The sequence below is a fragment of the Paralichthys olivaceus genome, chromosome 5 (assembly GCF_024713975.1).
Source record: "Paralichthys olivaceus isolate ysfri-2021 chromosome 5, ASM2471397v2, whole genome shotgun sequence".
In the NCBI taxonomy this organism is placed as follows: domain Eukaryota; kingdom Metazoa; phylum Chordata; class Actinopteri; order Pleuronectiformes; family Paralichthyidae; genus Paralichthys; species Paralichthys olivaceus.
Window position 1 is genome coordinate 4782554 of NC_091097.1, and position 21714 is coordinate 4804267.

Sequence of the window (21714 nt, forward strand, 5' to 3'; positions counted from 1 at the left end):
ATTGCTTTTTGTTCTGCATTCTATGCATCTTATTTATATACTGTGTCAATTTATTCACTATATAAGTATTTTGTCACTCGACATCATTGTAAATGAGGGCCTCCCTCAATGATCGCTCGAGAATGAATTATAGGTAGGATAAGAAAGGGTTAATAGACAAATAAACAGAAGAGAAAAAAATAACTAATAATAATAGTTCTCAAATTACATTGCAGTTTAAAAAGCAGCCAAAGAAAAACAAAGTTTGTGATAAGTCAAGTTTTTTGTTCAAATATTCTGCTGTAATTATCGAGACTAGACATCCTCGATAAAAAAACAAATATATTCATGTTTCAATAATAATCTGTTGTTTATGGACGAGCAGAGAGAGAAGATGTCAGAAAAGAATTGGGATTTTATTAGACACTACAAATTACAGAGCGACAGAGAGGCTGAGGGCTGAACAGCACAAATAAATGTTATGCATCCATTCCATGACAAACAAGACCCAATACTCCTTTGTGTCATATTTGTATACATTCTGAAACAGTCCGTTGGTGTTGCCATGAATACAATGGTTACAAGTCTGTTGCAATGTCCAAAATCAGAAATGAGAAGAGTTGTCGGTGTGTATATAATATATATATATATTTTCGATGCACTAAGCGGCTCTTCAGTGCAGATCTGAACCTATCCGAGTGGAGCTGTGAGGAGATCTTTACATTGCTGAGAGACTGGGGAACAGTCAGTGTATTCAAGGCACTGGAATAGACTCAGAATTATGGTTAACGTTTCCGGGTGAGGTAGTGAAATCACTCAACAGTGAGGTCATTTTGGGACACGCGTGGATGAATTATTGGCTTTTTCCTGTATATGTATATATTACGTTTATTAAAAAGATGCTCCACAGATTCTGGAGGCATCGTTCCAGTCTTCACTCTTCTCTACAAACCCTGTTCACACTCGAGAAAAGACACAAGAGGGGAAACATCCTCTAAAGCTCAAAAAACACTATGACTACAGTTCGTGGATAGAAAAAGAATGACTTTACATTTCACACATCTTTGGATCAAATCGAAAAAGTTCAGCCAAGTCCGCTCAGACCGATGTGTCAGTTTGTAGATTTACTGGTTCGATATTGACTTTTCTGATTGTTACGTTTGGGCTTTTTACTTTTTAAAATCCTGTTATCAGGTTTCTTTTTTTTTTTAACAACCAGAAAAGAAAAAAAATCTTATGACCAACCATCTTAAAACACACTGAGGACAATTATGGACATCCAGGGCTGTGATAGTAAAATAAAACTACTACATTTGTGCACATGATGTTTGACAAGATTAAATCAAACAGATACAATTCCATTGACATGTAGAATCAACACAACAAACACATTTTGTGTTTAATGTGTAGTTTGTATTTTTTTGTTTTATTTATTTTTTTACAAAATTGGTTGACAGCCTGAACGGTAAAAATTTGAAGAGTGAACTATTGGATGGAATCATTCCTGCTGGTGTCCATTATTCAGCCGGTGGAATGTTTTTAATTACAAGCACACAAATGTGTGAATGTTTTTCTTGAAGATAACACAATTAGTTAAGCTGGTTAACAAAGTGCAAAGACTAAACATGAGGAGACAGCTGTCCTGGCTCTGAACAAAGGTAACACAACCTACCAGTGCTTCTAACGCTCACTAAATAACATCTTGTATCTCACGGGTTTCACTCCAAAGTGTAAAAAACAACAACACACAATGGTTCTAGAGGCGCCACAAAGTGAACAGGCCAACTGTTTCTCTTTGTCACAAGTCTTTATGCTAAGCTACGCTAACTGGCTGCAGATACTTCATGTTTGCACACCTAAGAAATGTCAGTATCAACCTTTAAAAACACAAGTCGGCCACGTCCGACTCCTCCTGACTGAAAAAACCTCTGCAGCTCTACACGACAACAAGTCTGTGTTGGGGGGGACTCCACTGTAAGCCTCTGTTTGAAAAAATAAAAGCTTCCCAGTGTCAATCACTCGGGTTCAGGGAGGCGCTACAACTGCACTGACTGGAGGAATCAACCGCACACACTCACAGCAGCAGTAACCAGCAGTAGTTTCCCTTCCTTCATAGTAACTTCATGCTGTCTGCCTCTGACAGAGAAGCTGCTGCTGCTGCTGCTGCTGCTGGAGGACTCGTGTCGGGACGTGACGACAGGGCGGGGGTGGCGGCGGCGGCGGCAGGTGGGGGTCAGGTGATGGCACTACACATGCTGAACAAAGTGTGTGTTTTCTTGCTGGATGTGAGCTGGTGGATTCTAGAAAAGACTCCAACTGTACATTCTCTCTTCTGGACTGCATTTAGTTTTTCCTTTGAGTTGAATGGGGACTAACGTGACTTGATGTATTATTATGACATCATAATAATATAATATCAATAATGATAATAATGCCCGGGGGTTGGGGTGCTGCTGAAAATCCATAATTCTCTGTAGAACTACCACATCCTATCTAATATAGAATATTAAAATACCACTATATGCATTTGTCTTTGAGTTATATACTTGTATCTTTTAATAATATGAATCTGTTGTGCCTTTAAAATACATACTTCAGTAATGTATAGGAAAAATACTGTACAAAAAGAACAACTTAAAAGGTTTATATAAACATATCTCTTGTTATCAATATATCATCTCTGTTGTGAATCGTTTGGTTTGCAGTAAACAAATTGATTGGGTTAACCACAGTATTGGACAACACCATCCAACTTTTTTTTTTCGTTGTCAACATCTTTTACATTCATACAGCCATCTTTAAAAAGAGGGCGAACATAGAGCTACAAAGAGGGAGACTACAGACATCTGTTGATTCCTAAAATAAAAACACTCATCGATCATGCTAAGTTAAGCAGAAGCAAAAATAATTATGAACAACTTTGCAAAAAAAGAAGAAAAGAATAAATCTGTAAGTAGCTTTTCGTTCTGTTAAAGAAATTATGCTTAAATCTGAAAACAAGGAGGCTAAACAACAACAATGTCCAGAGTAGTATTAATACTAAAAATAATATGAATAGTATATATATATATATATTTATATATATATATAAAAAACAATCTTCCATCTGAGAAATAAAAGGTAGATAAATATGAGGCAGAGGAAATTTTTTGAGTGAGTTGAAACATTGCACCAGTTCAGATTGTGAGACACGCATTAGTGCAAACTAAGGTTTTCTTAGTTAACGTAGCTGTGCTGAGATGAATGAGGGAGATAAAACTAGGTAGTAATCTGCAAGTGGTGGGGGAGGTGGCAGGGCGCCAGGAGGTGGGTAAGAAACATGGAGGCTGTCATGTCTGTTTAATTCTGGACAGGGATTATTGCTCAGTGTCCGGGCGATGGAGAGAAACAAACCAAAAATGAACATAAGAAAAAATAAAGCAAATCTACACCACGAATTTTGCTATGTGAAAACAAATTACAGGCGGTGCTGTTCCAGATTAGCCGCAGAGGTAAAAGGGGGGCGGGGCTGTGATCGACAACTGAAATATAAACATGAACATCAAGAAAAGAAGAAGAAAAGGGTGCTCGTAGGTGCTGATAGAAGAAAAAAATGAACCTCACACACGGCTTAATAACACCAGAGATATGAGGGATCAGGTAGAGGCGAGCAACAACACTTCACATGGTTGTAACACAGCAGAAGAAGAAGAAGAAGAAAAAGTGAAACAGGAAACAACAGTTTTCAGTCCCGATGTCACGTATAAAATTGGTATGAAAACGACAAACAGCATGTTTTCTGAAAGGAGGACGGGGGGATGGGGGTGGGGTGGACTCAGCTGGTGGGTTGGCTCATGACTCCTCACCGTACATTAAAGTGGGAAGTATGCATGTGTAAATATATATATATATATATATGTATATATATGCTTTTTTAATCTATGTATATGTAAATATATTCAGTCGAACGATGTGTAAGGTAAGATAAAAGAAGGAACAGACAAAACGAAGCTTATGAAAGAAGTCAAAATGACAGTTATAATAACAGAATCATACAGGTGTGTGTTGGGGGGTGTGGGGGGTTTGCGGGAGGAATGGGATGAGGTGAGGAAGGTGGGGGAGAAAGAGGGGGCGGGGGCAGTGCCACCAAAGGAGACACATTGTCCTTCAAACTCCAAAAATGGGGCAGGGCGATAAAGTGTGGGTGAGAGAGGAGGAGATGGAGGGGGGCTTGTAGTGGATTTTTTTTGGAGGGGTAGTGTGGGGGGGGCTCACAGGGGCCCATGTCGGGCCTCGTATTTAGCCACAATGTTCTTGCAGCGACCCAGCTCCTTCCTCAAGTCCGCTACCTCCATGCGGAGAGCGGCGTTCTCCTTCTCCAGGAAGCCGGCACGAATGGCGATCTGGTTCTCTTTCAGCCGCCGCGCGTCCCGTGACCGCTTGGCCGCCACGTTGTTCTTTCTGCGCCGGGCCCAGTACCTGTCATCCTGAGGAGCAGAAAAGAGCGGGTCAGGACATTTTAAGAAGACCCTCACCTTTTCAAGGTTTTTTACTTTCCCCTTTTCAATGACTGAGACGTCCAACAATCAGGACTGACGCTGCGAGGAAACCATCGTACAGTTATTGACCTTTCATAGCGTTAATGTTTGCCAATACGAAAACTTTAATTTTCCAGTTTCGACAATCGGAGCTGGTTCCATTGCGTATCATGTCCATAACAAATAGTAGTTTATTATCATTATACATTTTTAGATGTTTACAATAATTCATAAAATATTTACAAAAATGTTTCTAAGATGTTCATCTTGTTTTTTTTCTTAGTTGAAGCTGCATTTGTGTTTTGTTTTTATTTATATTTATTAATGCTACGTTTCTTTGTCATGGGTTTGATAACGACATTTTAGGAATCTGTGCGAAAACACAGCCTCAGACATCAAAGAGAGAGACCCACATAAACCCCTCCCCTACTCCCGCCCTGCGTCACCTTCAGGTCCTCTGGGATGAAGACCTTGCGGGCTTTTTTGATCATGGGCTGTGGCTTCAGCTCCTCTGCAGAGAACTTGCGTTTCCTGGGATCGAACATTTCCTGGCCAGGCACGCTGGACAGCGCCAGGTCCGCTGGGTCAGGCTCATAGGCCATGGGCACCTGAATGGACTCTGGGTCGATGGGGCTGGGGGTGTCCCGGGATGAGGGCAGTGCTGCTGAGGAGAAGAAGAAAAGGGCATTTATTCTTTTGAAAGAAAAAGGTGTGCAGAAAACATGTGCATTTTATTTTCCTTTGTGCATTTTTGCTTTTGATTCCCTGAAGTTTGTGTTTCCGTGCTTTAGTCTATTCACTGTGTTTATACGTTTTTTTTGTGACTTTGCTTCATTTGCTGTCCATCAAAACAGGATTCCTGGTAAAATAAATCACACGCCAGACACCTTAATGGCTCTATATTAAAGTTCCAGGTGGCGTTATGATTGAGGCCTCATCTGCAAATCCTTTCTGCGACTCTTTCAAAGCTGGACAGAGGAGGAGCAGCAGTGGTTACCCCTGCTGAGAGGCCTGGGGGGGGGGAGCTGAATGCTGCCTTTCTTCCCTCTGAGCTCACATGTTTGTGTTTGCAAGGGCTGATCCTTGAAGAAATGTCAGGCCTGATCGTCTGCACCGACGTTAAAGCTCAGGAGCAGGTGACACAACTTTACTGGAAAAACAACATTTGTCCCGTTCAGAGAGGCATGTCTTGAATCTGACCAGCAGGTGGTGCTATCACACAAGCTTTAAAAACCGGTAAACAATGAACCATTTTTATCTCATCTTCACTCTGCAGGTATCAGCCACCCTGATCTCAAACCAACAGATTCTGCTGCTGCACGTCTTTACAAACATTACTCTGTTATTCTTTGCAATCGCACTAATTTGTATCGGACCAAACGGACATTACCAAACCTACGCTACCCACACTGTCTGAGGAAACGACAGAACAAGAGTGTGGTGGGCATTTTCCCTCAGTGCTGATCCTCAGACAGCTTGTACATCATGACCTAGATTTCTGAACTTGCGAGCCTGCCATTACGGCCCTGCTGCTGACTTTCGGTGTGTGCATGGGCGAGCCGCTCTTTGCGTTTGACTTGCGGTGGAGATTGGAGAAGGGGCCCATCAGAAACAAACGGCGAGTCAGTCTGTACGCTGTCTGCCAGTGAACACAGTGTTCGAAAAAAGCTATGCACAAACTATTAAAGCCTCCAATTATCACCTCATAAAACTGAGCACAAAGGCAAAAAAAATCCCCAAAGAGAACATCACAAATGCAACGACTCTCTCATACACACGCCATCACCAGATGTAGATGTCACGGTTCACTGCACACAAGCAGGGCCGGGTGCGGTTTGAAGTTCCTCGCTGAGATGACAAAACGATGACTTTATTAATAACGTATTAATAACACGGGTTTTCTACAAGACAACTATCAAATGCTGAACTGAGAATGTGGTCTCAGTACGAAAGAAGGAAAGTTATTGGATCTCAGTTTTTAATTTCAGACGTGAACAATCTGCCGATTATTCTTAGAATCAAATTATTAATTGTTTAATCCTAATGTCAGAAAACAGTGAAACTTATACATCACAATTTCCAAAACCCAAAACCTTTTATCAGGAGGTTATCTGGGCTACTGCACAAGTTGTCAAGCAATCTACCACCACTTTAAATTATTATTGGATAGATCAGTTTATATTTTCAAAATAATTTTTATTGTCAAATGTCTCGTTTTCAGTCTGAAACAAACAAACAAACAAACAAAAAAAAAAAAAATATATATATATATATATATATATATTGCCTTTAAAATGCTACAAAACCGAGAAAAGCAGCACATCTGAAAACGGAAACTCCAATTATCTTAAATAGATTATTTTTTGTGAGTCAATTCATGGTTTAATTTTCCTGCACAGTCTTAAAAACAAACATTTCTGTAATTGATTAAAATCAATCAACATAATTATAATTGATGATGAAAACATCGTCAGTTGCCACTGATGAAAAATTCTTCCTGGATCCAGCATTTCCAGTCTGAGTATTGAATGTTTTGCGTTTTAGAAATAAACACCTCATTGATCTGTCGCGATGAAGCTCGAAGATGAAAATAACTGCCTGCACAGATCAGCCATCAGCTCAAGAGAATTCCTGAGAATCACATGATTTTTATCGCAGAGGTAGTTTGGTTAGTCCACGAGCTACGACACACGCATATATCCTAACATGACCTCCCACCATTCACACTGTGAGCCCTGCCAGACTGCAATCTTCTTACCGACTAAAACTGGTGGCTGTCTCACACAATCTGTCACAAACGTGAAAATAGCCCGCCTTGCCCTAATCACCTTTACAACTAATTTTAATCTCACTTGGCTAAAAGTAAAATGTACAGGACATTTCTTTGACCCCTTAACTACTGAACAACACATTCCAGGTAAGAGGAAATAGTTGAAAAAATTGTCTTCTTAAACTGGAAATCTAAAATTAACAGGCCAGAAGAGGTAGACCAGAGGTGACCTACAAAGATGTGAGCAGAGGCTGGAACATGCTCAAGTCTCTTAATTGAAAAACCTGTGGAACCGGTTTCAATCTGACCCCTGAGCGTTTTATCTATTTGCACAGATCTCCTGCTACAGGTCAGGGTGACACTACATGAGCACATCGAAGTCGCAGTGTGTTATCACCCTGCCGTGTGAGCGAGAAGGTTACAATTGGTGATAAGAGGGGCTGTTGGGTCATATATTGTGTGGGGGGAAAGAGAGGATGAACTTTTACCTGGGTGTAGCATGGGACCAACAATGGCCAAACCATCCTCTCAAAGTCTCCACAGAGGCAAAAGGACAAGGTCAAGGATACTTTTTTTCTCTGGTTAATGGATTTAAAATAGTTTAAGAATGTGAAAATGACTTCTGGCAGATTCACAAAATCAGAGTCGCAGATATTCTATATTTCATCTTTCGTCGATGAGTCTCATGAAAAGATCAACAATGAATTGATCTGGCAGATGTTTTGTGTGGAATATATAGACGTGTCATATTGTTCCATTGTTGAAATTTGACTAAATCCCAAGTGCTGCCCAAAATACTCAATGTGTTTTTACACGCTACTGAAAAATAGTCCCTAACCAATCCACTATTTCCTATTGTATGAGAAACGTTTGATTTAATCTGCTTCAGGAAAGGGCCGAGCCTTTTTAAGATATGAATCATCATTTTTATTTTTTTTTTCCTGAAAGATTTACATCTTTGTTTTGTTTGGTTTTGGTCCTTTCAAGAATAAAAACCAGCTTCATAGTTTATTGTGACCAGGATTGCTGATGCTGAGCCTCCTGATACAGACGCTTATTCGAGAGGAAGGCGACTCGGTTTTCCAGAGGAAACTGCCTCAACAACAATGGTAAAGATAATAACTTAGAATATACTTTTCTTGGTGCAGCTTTGATAAGTAGTGTGATAACTTCTGGCTGATTCCTGCTTCAACACAATAAAATGTTTTGACCAGTTGAAACACAAACCCCCATGTTTTCTTCCTCAAAAAATGTGCAGACCTATGTCTCTCTCTGAGGCACCTTTCCTTGACTAACACCACAACACACCCTTTGACCCCTCCTCCATCTGACTTCCCCTCTGGCCCCTGTTAACAGTGCACCACAGCCACCTCCCGACCCGACCCTGACACGGACCCTGAATGTCTCAGGGGCCGCTCACATTGAGAATACACTGCAAACGCCTGTTGTTATTGCGTTTGTTCGTGGGTAGAGATAACAGTGTTATCAGCTGCCTGCTGTATTGCTTGCAAGCAGAGTACAGGCACAGAGGGATTGTGGTTGTTGTGGGGGGTGGTGGAGTGGCTGGTCAGACGAGACGCGGTTTAGCGAGCTGGAACAATATTGTGTGCACGTGACAAAAGCACATCCGAGTCCATGTGATCTCTGCAGGGTACAGCCTGTGCCTTGGCTCTGAGTCCAGGCTGTGTCGGAGCCGAGCTCGGCGAGGGAGGGGCGAAAGACTGGATAGGAAGTGGAGAGTGTTAAAGGGAGAGGAGGTGGGGAGGGGAGGGTGAAGTGAGAGTGAGGGAGGGAGGGAGGGAGGAGAGAAGAGAGGCAGGGAGATTCATGCCGTGACAAGCTCCTGTTTGAAGCTCAGTGCTGCACACGGCTCCTGCATGTGTTCGTCACATGGCTGGGCACACTGCAGGAAACCCCAGCCGTGTTCACATGAAATGTGAGGAGACTGGTGCAAACAGAGTTCTGTCACTGCGTGTAACACACATGTGCACTCACTCTGGAATTAACAGTACTGTACACTTGCACCTCCTCTGAAGCGCATGAATAAATACATTTCTTTAAAATGTGGGGAAAACTAAAGAGCTAATTTCTGCCATTGGGAAGAATCACAATGTTTCACAGTTAATCACCAATATGTTTGTCAGACGCAGTTGTAGGCTGCACTGTTTTCTTTTGAAGGGAGGAGCTGAGCAGGTGAGAGGCCATCAGGGAGTCTGCTGTAACACCAACCAACCAATCAATTGATCGCTCTAATATGAGGAACTGTTTTTCTTCCTGCTTTCTTCCTTATCATGAACTTAAGATCTGACTTTTTCTGAAATGTGCCTTAACATTTTTTTGCATTGAGCAGTTTATTGACTTTTCAATCATTTTTGATATATCTTATTAATTACAGTCTCAACACAGGTGAATACAAAGCCTGGATGCCATATTCACCACACTGCAGCGTTTACAATAGCTCATCAAGGTTCCTTCCTTCCTAATCTTGAAACTCAAATACACGTTGCACAAAGTGTGTGCGGTGGGGGCACACCAGCTGGGGAGATCTACAAACATCGCTTGGCACAAACAGACCTAACTCTGCTCATGCTATGGGACATTGTGTTTTGTGGCTCTTTCGAGGGAGCAGTCTATAACAATGAGCACACAGGATCGGTCACATTTCATGTAATTAAAGTGATAAATGAACCGGTGGCGTGGCTGTCATCAGGTCGAAATGAGTCCTTGAAAAGGTTGATGAGAGGACTGTGATGAATCACCACTCATCCTCCATTATCATTCAAACTGTCGAGTCTTTAATCGTCTCTGAGGTCAATACACAGCAGCACAGAGGGTTAATCCGACTGAAGGTGAAGTGGAGTGAATGTTTAACATTTACACCAGGAGCCCACCTCCACAGTGTTTACAGGTAAAACACACATAAGCAGAGTATTTACCATCATCTCACACACATACATACATACATACACACACACCCCCCATGAATCCAAACAACCCATCTGTTTATCTCTTATGTATCGTCAGATCTTTTGCCAGGAGGTGTTTGGTGTCAAGTATGGATGCGAAACACGAACCATATGCAGTGGTGTGGTTGTGCTTGAATTCGCTCTGTTCATGTTCATCCTGAAGATCTGCCCATCTTTTATGAGTCAAACGGTTCAGGTTTCTGGTGAATTGAAAACCTAAATGTCATCTGGCATCGGCCTATCAAACTCAGACTCACAGTTTAATGGTACACTCTAAATGTCAGCTGCTTACTAAATGCCACTTCATTGCGATGATAATATTTTCAATAGCAAATGGCTGTTTGATGAGAGAAATACTGGAACTTTGTACTGAAATGTTACGTCTGTAAAAATAAAATAATCGGTCTTGCATCTGCTTTTAGCTTCATAATACAGCTCCAGCTCTGAAACGATGCATTCAGGGACTCAGGACACAAACCACAAGGACTGTGCTCTCTCTTAGCCTCTCAAGACTCTCACTCTGATGTTGGATGGAAGCTGTGTGTTTGTGTATCAGTGTAGACCACAGTAGGGGCGTGAAACAAGCGTGTGAACCCATCTGTGCATGTGTCCCTGCGTGCAGGTGTGACTTCAGGTGCACATTAGGCTCCGCTGCATGTGCTTCCTACCTGCTGTGCTGGGGCTGTGGAGGCTGGTTTGAGGTGCCATGCCCGTGTGAACCGAGGTGGTGGCGCGGCTGCTGAGGTCCACCACGGAAGGTGTGGGCGGGGCGGGTGGCGGGGCCTGCTGGAGGGGCGCCTGCGGTTGCTGCACCGCCTGCTGAGCCTGGTTGCTCTGGGCCGTGTTGGCGGGGATGCCATTCTCCGACAGGAACTCCTCCAGGTCCATGTACTCCAGCTGAAAGTTGTTGCCATCGTAGGGCAGGGTCTTGTCCCAGAGGGTCGGTCCGAGGAAGGCCGACTGTGGATCGCTGGCTGCGCTGCTCTCATCGTCCAGCTTCTTCGCCTTCTCTTTTTCTTTCCCAAATCCTGTGAATGTTTGCACACAGTCATTTTCATTGTCTCAAGCAGAGGAGGATCAGGGGTCAGTGCACGGGCAGAAATAGAAAGTAAAACTGCGGTTTTAACTCAAAGGTTCAATTTAACCAATTGACCAAAAAATACTAAAATGCTATCAGATCAGATCTTTAGATGTGCTGCAGTGATAGCTTTACATCCACCTTGTCAGAACACTTAGCTTAAATAAAAAGTTATCTGTGTGGCTAATCAGTAAACAATGTGTTGTTATTTATTTGAAATTAACCTTTAAATCTGAAATCAGGTCTCCATTCATGATCAGATGGTGCAATGACACTCAATACATTCAACCAACGCAAACAGAGGGTGGACTGCAAGCACTGACAGCTGACGAGCAGAAAACACGCCCTCTATCGGCAGCTAGTGCTATCGCTAATGTAAATCCCACTGAAGACCAGAGGCTTTAAAAGGTTAGAAACGCACCTGGTAGCTAAAAACAGCGCAGTCACAACAATCACGCATGAAACCGCGACGCTTATTTGATAAGCAGAAGCTAAAATAGCTTCCTAGCTTGAGCTGAAGTTTACGTCCAGCTGTCAGCGCAGCAACATTTTACAGAGACGAGCCGCATCTGTCTTTTTATTCCATCTCTGCCGCCCACACATCAATAACATTACACTGTCTCATCTTCCGCAGAGATCGCAGAGTGCGAAGAGGAGTCACTGCCTGTTGCTCCAGTCCGCCCCTCACTGCGCGGTTATCGGTCTAAGTCACGGGTGCGAGCAGGATGAAAACAACAAGCGGCGGAGGGAGCACCGCAGAGAAGCCGAGTCAAGCGAAGCGTTGACCCGGGTGAAAGCAAACACACGTACCGTCATCGTGGTGGAAAGGCAGCTTGAGCGGGTTCTCCAGCAGAGACTTGAGCACGCCGTGAGTCGGCGGCAGGAACGCGGGGTTGACAGCAAGAGGTCTGGCCATTTTCTCCATATGTCTCGAAGGGCGAAATGGAGAAGAACGCTCGCGAAGACTCGGACGCTCCCCGCCTCGGAGAGAGAGAGAGACGCGGCCGCACTCGCTGCAGTGAGGAGGGCGGCGGTGAGAAGAGACCGAGCCGGCGGTAGACAGACGGAGCTCCGCGGTGCTGCAGGACGGAGAGCGGCTGGCTGCTGTGTGGCCGGAGCGCTGCTGACGGGCGGGTATCTGAGGCGGGAGGGCGGAGGCAGCGCGGCGGGGCTTCAGCCTCCATGTGCGGGGACGGACGCCGTTGACGTCACGGCAGCGGGGGGGGGCGGGGGCGCTGCGGGAGACGCGTTCACGGGACTGAGCGAAAAAGGAGTTTCACAGGTCTGAGCGGCCTCAGACCGATGATGCCTTCGGATAGTGTAGGAAATATCCGTTTCTGATCAATTAAAGATGCCAAGATGATAAGTTAAGATAATATATTTATTAGTATTTTTCGTAGTAGTATGATCAATAAGTCAATCAAATTGTATTTGTATAGCCCATGGTCACAAACTTGGTACTGCACTTCCTCTGGGAATTCACAATACACATGGAAGGTGTGAAGCCGTTATGATGAACAGTTCGTGAGACAGACAGACAGACAGACAGACAGACAGACAGACAGACAGATGTTTGTGGAATTAGCAGGTAAATATTTATTTGTCCCACTATAGATTTGCTGTGTTACAGCAGGTGAAAGGAAACAGTGAAATACATACTAAGTATAGGTCATAAGTAAAATAAACAGAAGCAACTCTAAAAAGAGAAATATATCCGTATTGTCATAGATTTAGTTTATTTCTATAATAAAACATTGAATTTTGTTGCTGAAACTATTAAACATTCAATAGCTAGTCGACAAAAATAATCTGTGTTTTAATAATTGAATAATAATGGAAATTCTCCTTCAAAAAGTCCAACAAGAAGACTTGATACTTTATTGTGTGGAAAGTAAATATTTTTAAGTGTCTGGATCATAGATAGAACTATAGAACGATAGCTGGAACGATAGATGGAACAACAGATGGAACAATAGATGGAACAATAGATAGATTGAAAAATGGAACAACAAATAGAATGATAGATGGAACGATAGATGGAACAACAAATAGATTGATAGATCGAAAAGTAGATGGAACAATAAATAGATTGATAGATGGAACGATAGATGGGAACAACAAATAGATTGATAGATGGAACAATAGATGGAACAATAAATTGATTGAGAGATGGAACAATAGATGGAACAATGGTTGGAACGATAGATGGAATGCGAACATTTCTGGTTTCTTCTGTCATGTGCGATATGTTGCAATCATGCATATACAGGATAAGTTCCTCCAAAACTACTGGTATCACACATTTCAAACAGAGACGTAACTTTACTGTTTCTCTCTGTAAACCTCTGCTGTAAATCTGAGCAATAAGGAAACAATCCAGTGTTGTGCCACAGTGAAGCATGACGTGAATCTAAACTTGACCTACTTTCAGCCAATGGTTGTTGTCAGGCTGCCATTCTAGCTTCGCAGGCCCTGGCACATGCAAACTCATGCTATTGAGAACAGTAGTGGCTGAGTCATAGTTTAAAATCCTGGTTGCACTCTCCCATTCCCTCGTTTTCAATGATTAATGAATCTATGTCATCAGAACCACATAATTCACCTGCACACGCACGCACGCACGCATGCACGCATGCACACACACACACACGCGTGCGAGTTGCATGAGGAGAAGGATTGTGCAGACATGGATGCAGACCAGAGTAGGACAAACTGTTTTATCTGAAACTATCCCCATGCCTATGAAAATGTCACAGCATATCAAACCGCACATCTTATCTTGCGAGCCATGACACTGCTCTATTTTGAATTTTGCCTTTGACATTTTGAATCTTCATGAGAGTCTCCAGGAGCTCCACGCTGGTGTTTGTGATTCATTGTCTCAGTTTTTAGTTGTAGTCCACATATTTTGGACCCATCCCCAAATAGTATAATAGGATGTGACTGTATATAAAACCTAAAACAAACAGACTAAAGCAACTTCTGGTATCACATACACAAAAATAGAGCAACACTCAGTAGAGTGTCTATCTCTCCCAAGACCAAACAGTGGGATTCATACAGTATTTTCTAAGAAATTGACAAAAATGTCCGCTCTTTTGTCCTGATTAATTTTTATCGTATGGTAGGTGGTGACATTTTATCCAATTTAACCTTTTCTCACCTTTATTTTTATTTTACTTTCTTTTTATTTGTTTTTTCTTTGTGTTGCATTTTATAGATTGAACTATATAAAGTTTATTACAATTTTTTAATACAAATATACGTTAAAAATGTGCAAGTGATCATTATCCTCGGGATAATAGTCAAATTCATAGCATGATGAGTCTCTGAGGAGTTTCAGGTTTTAATGGGTTCATGTGAGACACTGCGGCTATTCAAAGAATATCGTGAACAAAGGAAGCTGCGCTGCTCTGAAGACAGATAAAGGCCAGAGTTCATGTATCGATGGGTTGGACTGAACCCAAACAGCTGCAGGTGAACGGATGAACTTCAGAACATTCTTCAGTCTGCAGCTGTGGGGCTTTCGTTCAGTACGAGAATGGATTGTTTTTAACTGTAATGAAAGAAAAAGCTATGCCCAAAAAAAAGAAAACTGTGACGTACTAACAGAACAAAACATGCATTGTATGAGAGCGCTCAGCTGAACGGAGCGGAGTGGCCCCGGATCACTGAAAACGGGTTAGTCAAGGTCACAGAAAGACAAATTCAAAGAAATTCAGCCACACTTAAAAAATTTGATTTCAAACTGTGACAGTAGACTACAAAGAGTTTTGTGTGGAGGTAACAGCTCCTCAGTTTCGGTGGCAGTTCTCCATATTTGTTTCATGTTAGTTGTGCGGACAAAGACTTTTTTTTTTACGTGGCCGTGTCCTTTTAAAGTCCTACAAGAAAGCGATAAAAGATCACGTCCTCACCAGATAGAGATCAGCTCCGATCATTTTCCTGGGTTCATCTTCACATTTGCTATAGCGAAGGTTACAAGAAAGTTTCGCGGCATGTTATGCAAGAGTTTTCTTCTGCTAATATTGCAAAAAACCTTCCCACAACAACATTGTCAGAGCTTTTAGGGAACATTAGGAGCTGTTGTTTTTGTGTTCTTTTCTTTTAGCCAACTGCAGCTTGGGTGCACACTTCACATTTAAATATATGCAGAGCTGTCTAATACTGAGAAGTGTGACATTGCTCACTAATTAGTCCTCCTCAGCATAGTTCTTTACACAGGAGACAAACATCTGTCAAAGGAAACTATACTGAATTTGTTGAGCATCATGGAAACATGTTCAGTAGGAAAAAAAAAAACGTCTGTTCACCTCCATTTTGTTTTGGATGTTCTTACAACTTCACAGTCTGATATCTCAAAACCTGGACACATGAAAACCAAAGTATCAAAAATGTTGACCCAAATTTTGACACAATTTTGACAAGAGTTGCTAAAAAATTCCATAGATATTCACTTTCCTCTTTATGTAACAGAGCCTAGCCTAATTATGGCCCAGGTCATTATGTCCTCTAGACCATTAAGTCTGACGTTGATTTGACAGTTTTAAAACTCAAACCTGAAATAGTTTAATGTACAATGCTGCTGTAAATCACTTTCTTATTCAGAAAAAGCTCCAACTCTTTTATTTCCATTCATGTTCACACCCAGGACATGTGTCGTCAAAAGTGTATGTCGATGTCACAAAATGCTGTTAAACCCTTATAATGTTATAATAGGATGTTATAATGTAACTAAGAAGTATGTCTACATAATGCGACTTATTGCTAATTCTGTGTATGACCTTATTCAGGTTAATATCAGAATATTGGTGTCCATATCAACACAGTCACTGTAAAAACCTGCACACAAACACAACTGTCTCTGCGCTCAGCCAACATTATACATCACTTAACTGTTTACTCAGAGCACATGCTTTTTCTGAAAATCTACCATTGGCTTAATTGGCTATAATTTTCTTTCATCCACATATTACTGTCACATTCTTTTTTTCTGCACAGTTGCGGAGTCTTCGAGTTGCGTGACATAAAGTCTGAGTCAAGATGCATTAGCTCATCGGGTATGTAGACACACACACACACACACACACAAATTTAACAAGTGTCAAATATACAAAGAGAATCAAATGACACACGTCCTAGAAATGTTTAAAAAGGTGATTATTAGTGGAAAGTTGCTTTTAAAGAGGTTCAGTAAGTTTCAGTTGCTGGGTTTGATATGATAGTGAGTGTTTTTTTGGTATTTCACTCGTGTGTTTGTGCACAGGGGCAGAGTCATGTTAAAACAGGCACAGGCCTTCCCCCACACTGTTGCAACAAAAGATGGAGAAATGGAGATGTCTAATACAGTGTGTTGTTGTTGTGGCAGGAAGATTTCTGCAGCCACACCAGGAAAAAACAGCCACACAGACCAAAACAACACAGAGTAAACAGAAAAGAATCTAACTAAAGCTTCTTAGTCTTAGTTTTACAGAGGGCTCATTGTATTAATTCTGTCCAGGCATACTACAGTAAGTAATAAGAGTTGTGTGAGAAATATATCGTCCCCAAAGCACAACCCTGACCTGCTGCAATAAACAGATCAAACAATGTCGGACACCAAATTCACTTTTTTTCTGAGAACTGGGATAAGAGAGGGAGGAGTGGGAATGAATAAGCTTGATGAAATATAGCGGAATAATCCAGCAGCGCTGAGGCTCTAAGCCTGAATCTGCAACAAAACCATTCCTGTTACATAACACTTAGCGAAGCAATTACATTGGCTCGGGCAGTTATCCCTCACTTGTAACAGCAGTGTCCTGGGTCTGAAACTTCGCCACCATCCTCAGGATGGGACAGGACAGGACGGGACCTCCTCTCAGACGCTTCCATCAGAAGCTGTTTGCAGAGAAAGAAAACTCCATAATAACCCGACATGCTTGTAAATTGCACAAGCTGCACACTGTGCAGGTCTCAGACATATCTTGGAAAATAAACCAGAGAGAACTGACTTTTTTCTCAATGGTGCATTCTTTCTGAGATTAGAAAAGACAGGAGATAGAATCCATCATCTGACAGATGAAAAACAACAACAGTGAATTTATATATTGCAGTGAGGAGAGCAAACTGAGGGATAATTAACAAAATGTAATTGTGCTGAATATAAAACCTTCTTGTTTTCCTGCTAAAGATTAAAAGAAAAGAACATGATTTACTTGTTTTTTCAATTAAAGCATCATATGGCTTTAAATTAGAGCAACACATTTTTGTAATTTCAGCTCAATTCAGGGGCCCAAATTCTCCCCTTTTCCCTCTAAACCAAACAAAGTGACACATGTTTATGGTATATGGTCAGATAATGACTTCAGACCACATTCTGCCAAACGACAAGTGGAAACAGTCTCTCTGTGTTTTCCAGCTCGACTTCAGGCTTTCAGTAGAGACACAGTCAGTGCTTCCAGCTCAGAGTTTTTTCCCAGCGGACTCTCCTCCCATCATTTCCACTTGCCGCCAGGTGAGAGATGTCGAGGCGTAGGGTTGCTCATCTCCACGTCCCACACACTGCATTAAGCACTCACATTTCTCCGCTCGCCGCAACACACTCCGATGCCCACACACACACAGCGAGGGCTGCAGGTGAAGCCAAGTGGCTGATAGTATATTTTTGGATGTACTGCCTGTCCATTTATAGAGGGAGGAGGGAAGGTTGCTCTGCTGGGTTTCTTCACTGTTTAACATGCAGATGAAGGACTGAGCCAAAAAAGTGGATTAAAACAGAAAGAAAATACTTATAAATAAAGACTCCTGATCTAAAATATGCTGGTAATTGGAGGAATATTTAGTTTTCAATGCATTTCAAGAGCAAAGTGCTGCTGAAAACAAATTCAGATCTTCTGAGTGTCGTGTTGCAGCAGGCAAAATTATGTGACCACAATTTTCCTCCATTCAAGTGTTTATTCTCTTTGCCAAAGTGCTGCAATTGTTTTGTTAGAGCAGATCCATACAGGAATCAATAATTTGGCTCTGACAAGAGAGTGTAACCTACTGCCTCTCCTTTTGGTTACTTTTCTGCGGCACAGTGGAGTGAGGGCTTTGTCCAATTTGGCCTTTTTGGTAATTAATGCTGAGAGCCGAGGGAGAACAACGTGTTTGTTTGGGCTTCCATTAGCCCCCGGCTGTTGCGGTTGCTAATCTCACAGTAATCTCTTTTCAGCACTTTGAAGAACTTGTAGCAGTCGGCCTGAGAAAAAGAACATTGTCGTAAAAACGTGAGGATTTGAAAGAAGACATGAAGGAAAAAAAACAAATTCTGCTTGCGTACATGACTCCACACATGGAGCGAACCCTGCGAGCTAGTTCAGGCAGCCAACTCGAGCTGCACTGCTCCAATCATGTGACACACATCACGTGACATACCTCATTCTCCACAATCATCTATTTTACACACCCACCTTATTAGGCGGCCTATTTAAGCAGAAAGACATTTCCCATCAACCCCCTTTGCTCGCACTGCTGCTGTAGTATCACTACCAGTTGCTTCAGCCGCTCCACCACACCAGCGTCCAACTGTAGGCTTCGACTAGGGTTACAAGTATCTGCTCGTCACTTCCATCATATCTGTGTAATCATATCGGGGGGAGTGATTAAGTTGGAGCCTAGACGCCAAACACAAACTATGTTCTCGTGCTGCAATAAACGTTTGAACGTGAGTTGTCTAACTGAACTTATAATTATGGCCTAAAGTATGTGGACGCTGTGGGTTTTGATCCATGTTAGCGGCAGATGGTCTGACGGTTCAGCACTCTGAAATGTCTTTGCAACGTCTGTATGTACTGCCATGAATTTTAATACAGACATTCAGAGTTTCCAGAGGATGACTCCTTCAACTTTGGTGATCCCGAATGTATCATCAACACCAAACCAACTTCAGGAAATCTCTTGCTATGACTTAATGAAGCTTTTGAAGCTAACTCAAACAATTTCAGTCACATCTGTATCATGTAAAAGTTAGTGTTATATGCAGGTTTTTAAATCCCACAAAAAAGGCAACTGACTCTTTTTCCACCGCCTGTAGTGGAGTTTGCCTTTAGTTTTTTTTCCCCCTGTGCATCATGGTCGACATCAGAAACGCACCCAAAACTGAGGCGCTCTCTCACCTCGCTGCCAAATTAGTGTTGATCAGAGACGGAGCCAATTAAAACCTGTGCATACTCACTTGACCTGGGAGTGAATGTTGATTGGATCCATTCCTATTGCAGACAAAAGCCAGATGTTAGTGGTTCTTTTTAGTGCAAGTTCACCCAGGAACTCCAACTAAGTCATATTCACATTTCCCACCATCTACAGGCTTCACCAGCTAATTCTCTCTTCATATCCAATCACAACCTAACACGTTCACCTTCAGCCAATCACCTGCAAGCTGTCAAAGTTTGAAATGTTGTCTCTCCCTCCTGTCAGCTGTCAGTTCAGTATGAAACCACGGAGTGAGCCAGTCATAACCTCCCCTTAACTGTCCAATCAGGAGCCTGTAATCATCCTCTATTCCTCATCACCACCACCTTCTGCTCTGGAAGGACTCCCTCATATTCAAAGCATCTAATTAATAGGACTGCTTACATTATAGTTCATATTGAACAATGCTTTATCAACATACCACACAAATTGCTTTTTCTAGTTTTCTAGTTTATGCGTTCACAAAAAATGCCACTGCAAATTCCTTGTATGTGTAAACCTACTTGACAACAAACCCCCAATTCTGATTCTTCTCAATTTTTTGGAAAAGTCACTTCCTCTGTTCACAATACATTTATTTTAATTCTATATTTGACTCACTCTCATTTGTTTCTCTCCTGATTGAATCTATGTTTTTTGATCAAAATCAAGAATGGGCAAATCTTGAAAAGCACAAGAATTTGATTTTGTTTGAGGTATACACATGCTGGGACTTAAAAAAGGAAAATGTGTCAAAATCAATAAGTGAATTTTCACAATAACATTAATATTTTGAATAAAATTTCTTGGTTTCTTGTTTTTTTGTTCGTTGTACTCTGCAAACCTAAGGTAGTGAAGATGGCAAATGGACTGCATTTATATTACACCAAGTGATTCTCGCACACACACCACACACACAAACACACACACACGAAGGAGTCACATGCTGTCAGCGAGGAAGGACACGTTTTCTAAAACATGCACTCTGTTCCATCTCTTTTTTTCTTTCCTTTATTTTTCACTCTGTCTCTCTTATTTTTCCTCCTCTCCTCTCAGATTCTCTCTTTCCGTCACACAGGCAATAAAAACCTGTTGTGCAGTAGATGATGTTTCGGGCCTGTGTGCCTGTGTGTTTCCCTGTTAATGTGTCTCGCAGTGAGTTAGAAAGTGGAAGAAGAAAACAGGCAGTGTGCGCGGCCATTTCAATTGAGCCCTCTCATCTTTCCATGACATAGAGCGCAAACAATCTGGACCTAGCAGAGCGCCTCATTAAACCACCTCTGCTCGCTCCCATTCCAACGTTCAGCTGATTGAAGATACTGGTGTCGAGCCGAGGGATCGCTGGGTGACTGAACGACTGCTGCAACCACAGAACATGTGATTATCCACTACAGTTCACTTTTGCTGTAGGTATTTTTATGCTTTGGCAATAAAAGTGACCATTTATAGGGTGAAGGTATAAACATACACAGAATCTATGGGCGGACCCTAGTTTGACCAATCACTTTTGAGCAAGCTTTAGTCTCCTACAGGTCTGTGTGTAGAGCAAAGGTGGAACACACTGACTGAAATGCAACAGCTTTTAAATGTATCTACATTTCATATCCAGATAGCTGTTAATAAAGATTACACACAATATCATCGAGACCATCAACACCTACAAAAGTCACTGTTTGTAAATGTCTTGGCCCATATATCTACATTGGTACACAAATATTGGTCCCAGAGCCTAAAATTGTCATCAGTCGATAGCTGAAAGGCTCAGAGGTTGAGGTAAAGGATTGTTTTGGACACGATAGGGACTTGATCTCTTGGTCTTGACTTGGCATTTGACTTGGACTTGTTTGGATTTTTTGTCTCAACTCTTATCAGTGCACCCAATGCAGCTAAAACTGGCTGCATTAGGTCATTTCAGACACTCAGGGATTAATAATAATAATAATAAAAAAAGAACACTACATGACTAATTAATACTGTTGTCGCTGAATGGGAGAAAATCCCTGTTGCCGTGTTCCAAAATGTGCTGGAGAGCCTGAAACCCAAAAGCCTCAGTCAGAGCAGCAGATCAGTGTGCAGGGCTGTGGAATGACGCGTTCATGTATCTCTATCTTCTATACCAAACTTTTTGCCACTCATGCAACACAGTCAGCAAGAGTGACTGACCCAGCTCAGGTGCTCAAAGCAACAACTGCATTGATGCAAACCTTGTTTGTT

At 41.9% G+C, this 21714-nt stretch overlaps 1 protein-coding gene across 2 annotated transcripts; it reads right to left on the minus strand.

The window, feature by feature from the left end:
• Nucleotides 1–376: 376 nt before the first annotated feature.
• Nucleotides 377–12466, minus strand: hlfa (HLF transcription factor, PAR bZIP family member a). Of its 2 annotated transcripts, none has more exons than XM_020094668.2 (4): nucleotides 12121–12466; nucleotides 10901–11260; nucleotides 4943–5157; nucleotides 377–4445 (listed from the first exon to the last, which is right to left on the minus strand). In XM_020094668.2, exons 1-4 carry the CDS (start codon nucleotides 12233–12235, stop codon nucleotides 4230–4232), a joined length of 906 nt encoding a protein of 301 aa, XP_019950227.2. In that variant the 5' UTR covers nucleotides 12236–12466; the 3' UTR covers nucleotides 377–4229. The 2 variants fall into 2 exon arrangements, with proteins under 2 accessions (XP_019950227.2, XP_019950226.2); XM_020094667.2 differs by having other exon boundaries at nucleotides 4943–5160; nucleotides 12121–12463.
• Between the last annotated feature and the right edge of the window lie 9248 nt (nucleotides 12467–21714).

Bases quoted from the DNA above. Each gene is read 5' to 3' on its own strand.
- hlfa (XM_020094667.2), bottom strand. From the start codon at position 12,235: ATGGAGAAAATGGCCAGACCTCTTGCTGTCAACCCCGCGTTCCTGCCG. The intron at 5,161-10,900 runs GTAGGAAGCACA...TCTTCTCCTCAG, and splicing joins CCACAGCCCCAGCACAGCAG to CAGCACTGCCCTCATCCCGG. The intron at 4,446-4,942 runs GTGACGCAGGGC...TCTGCTCCTCAG, and splicing joins TCATCCCAGAGGACCTGAAG to GATGACAGGTACTGGGCCCG.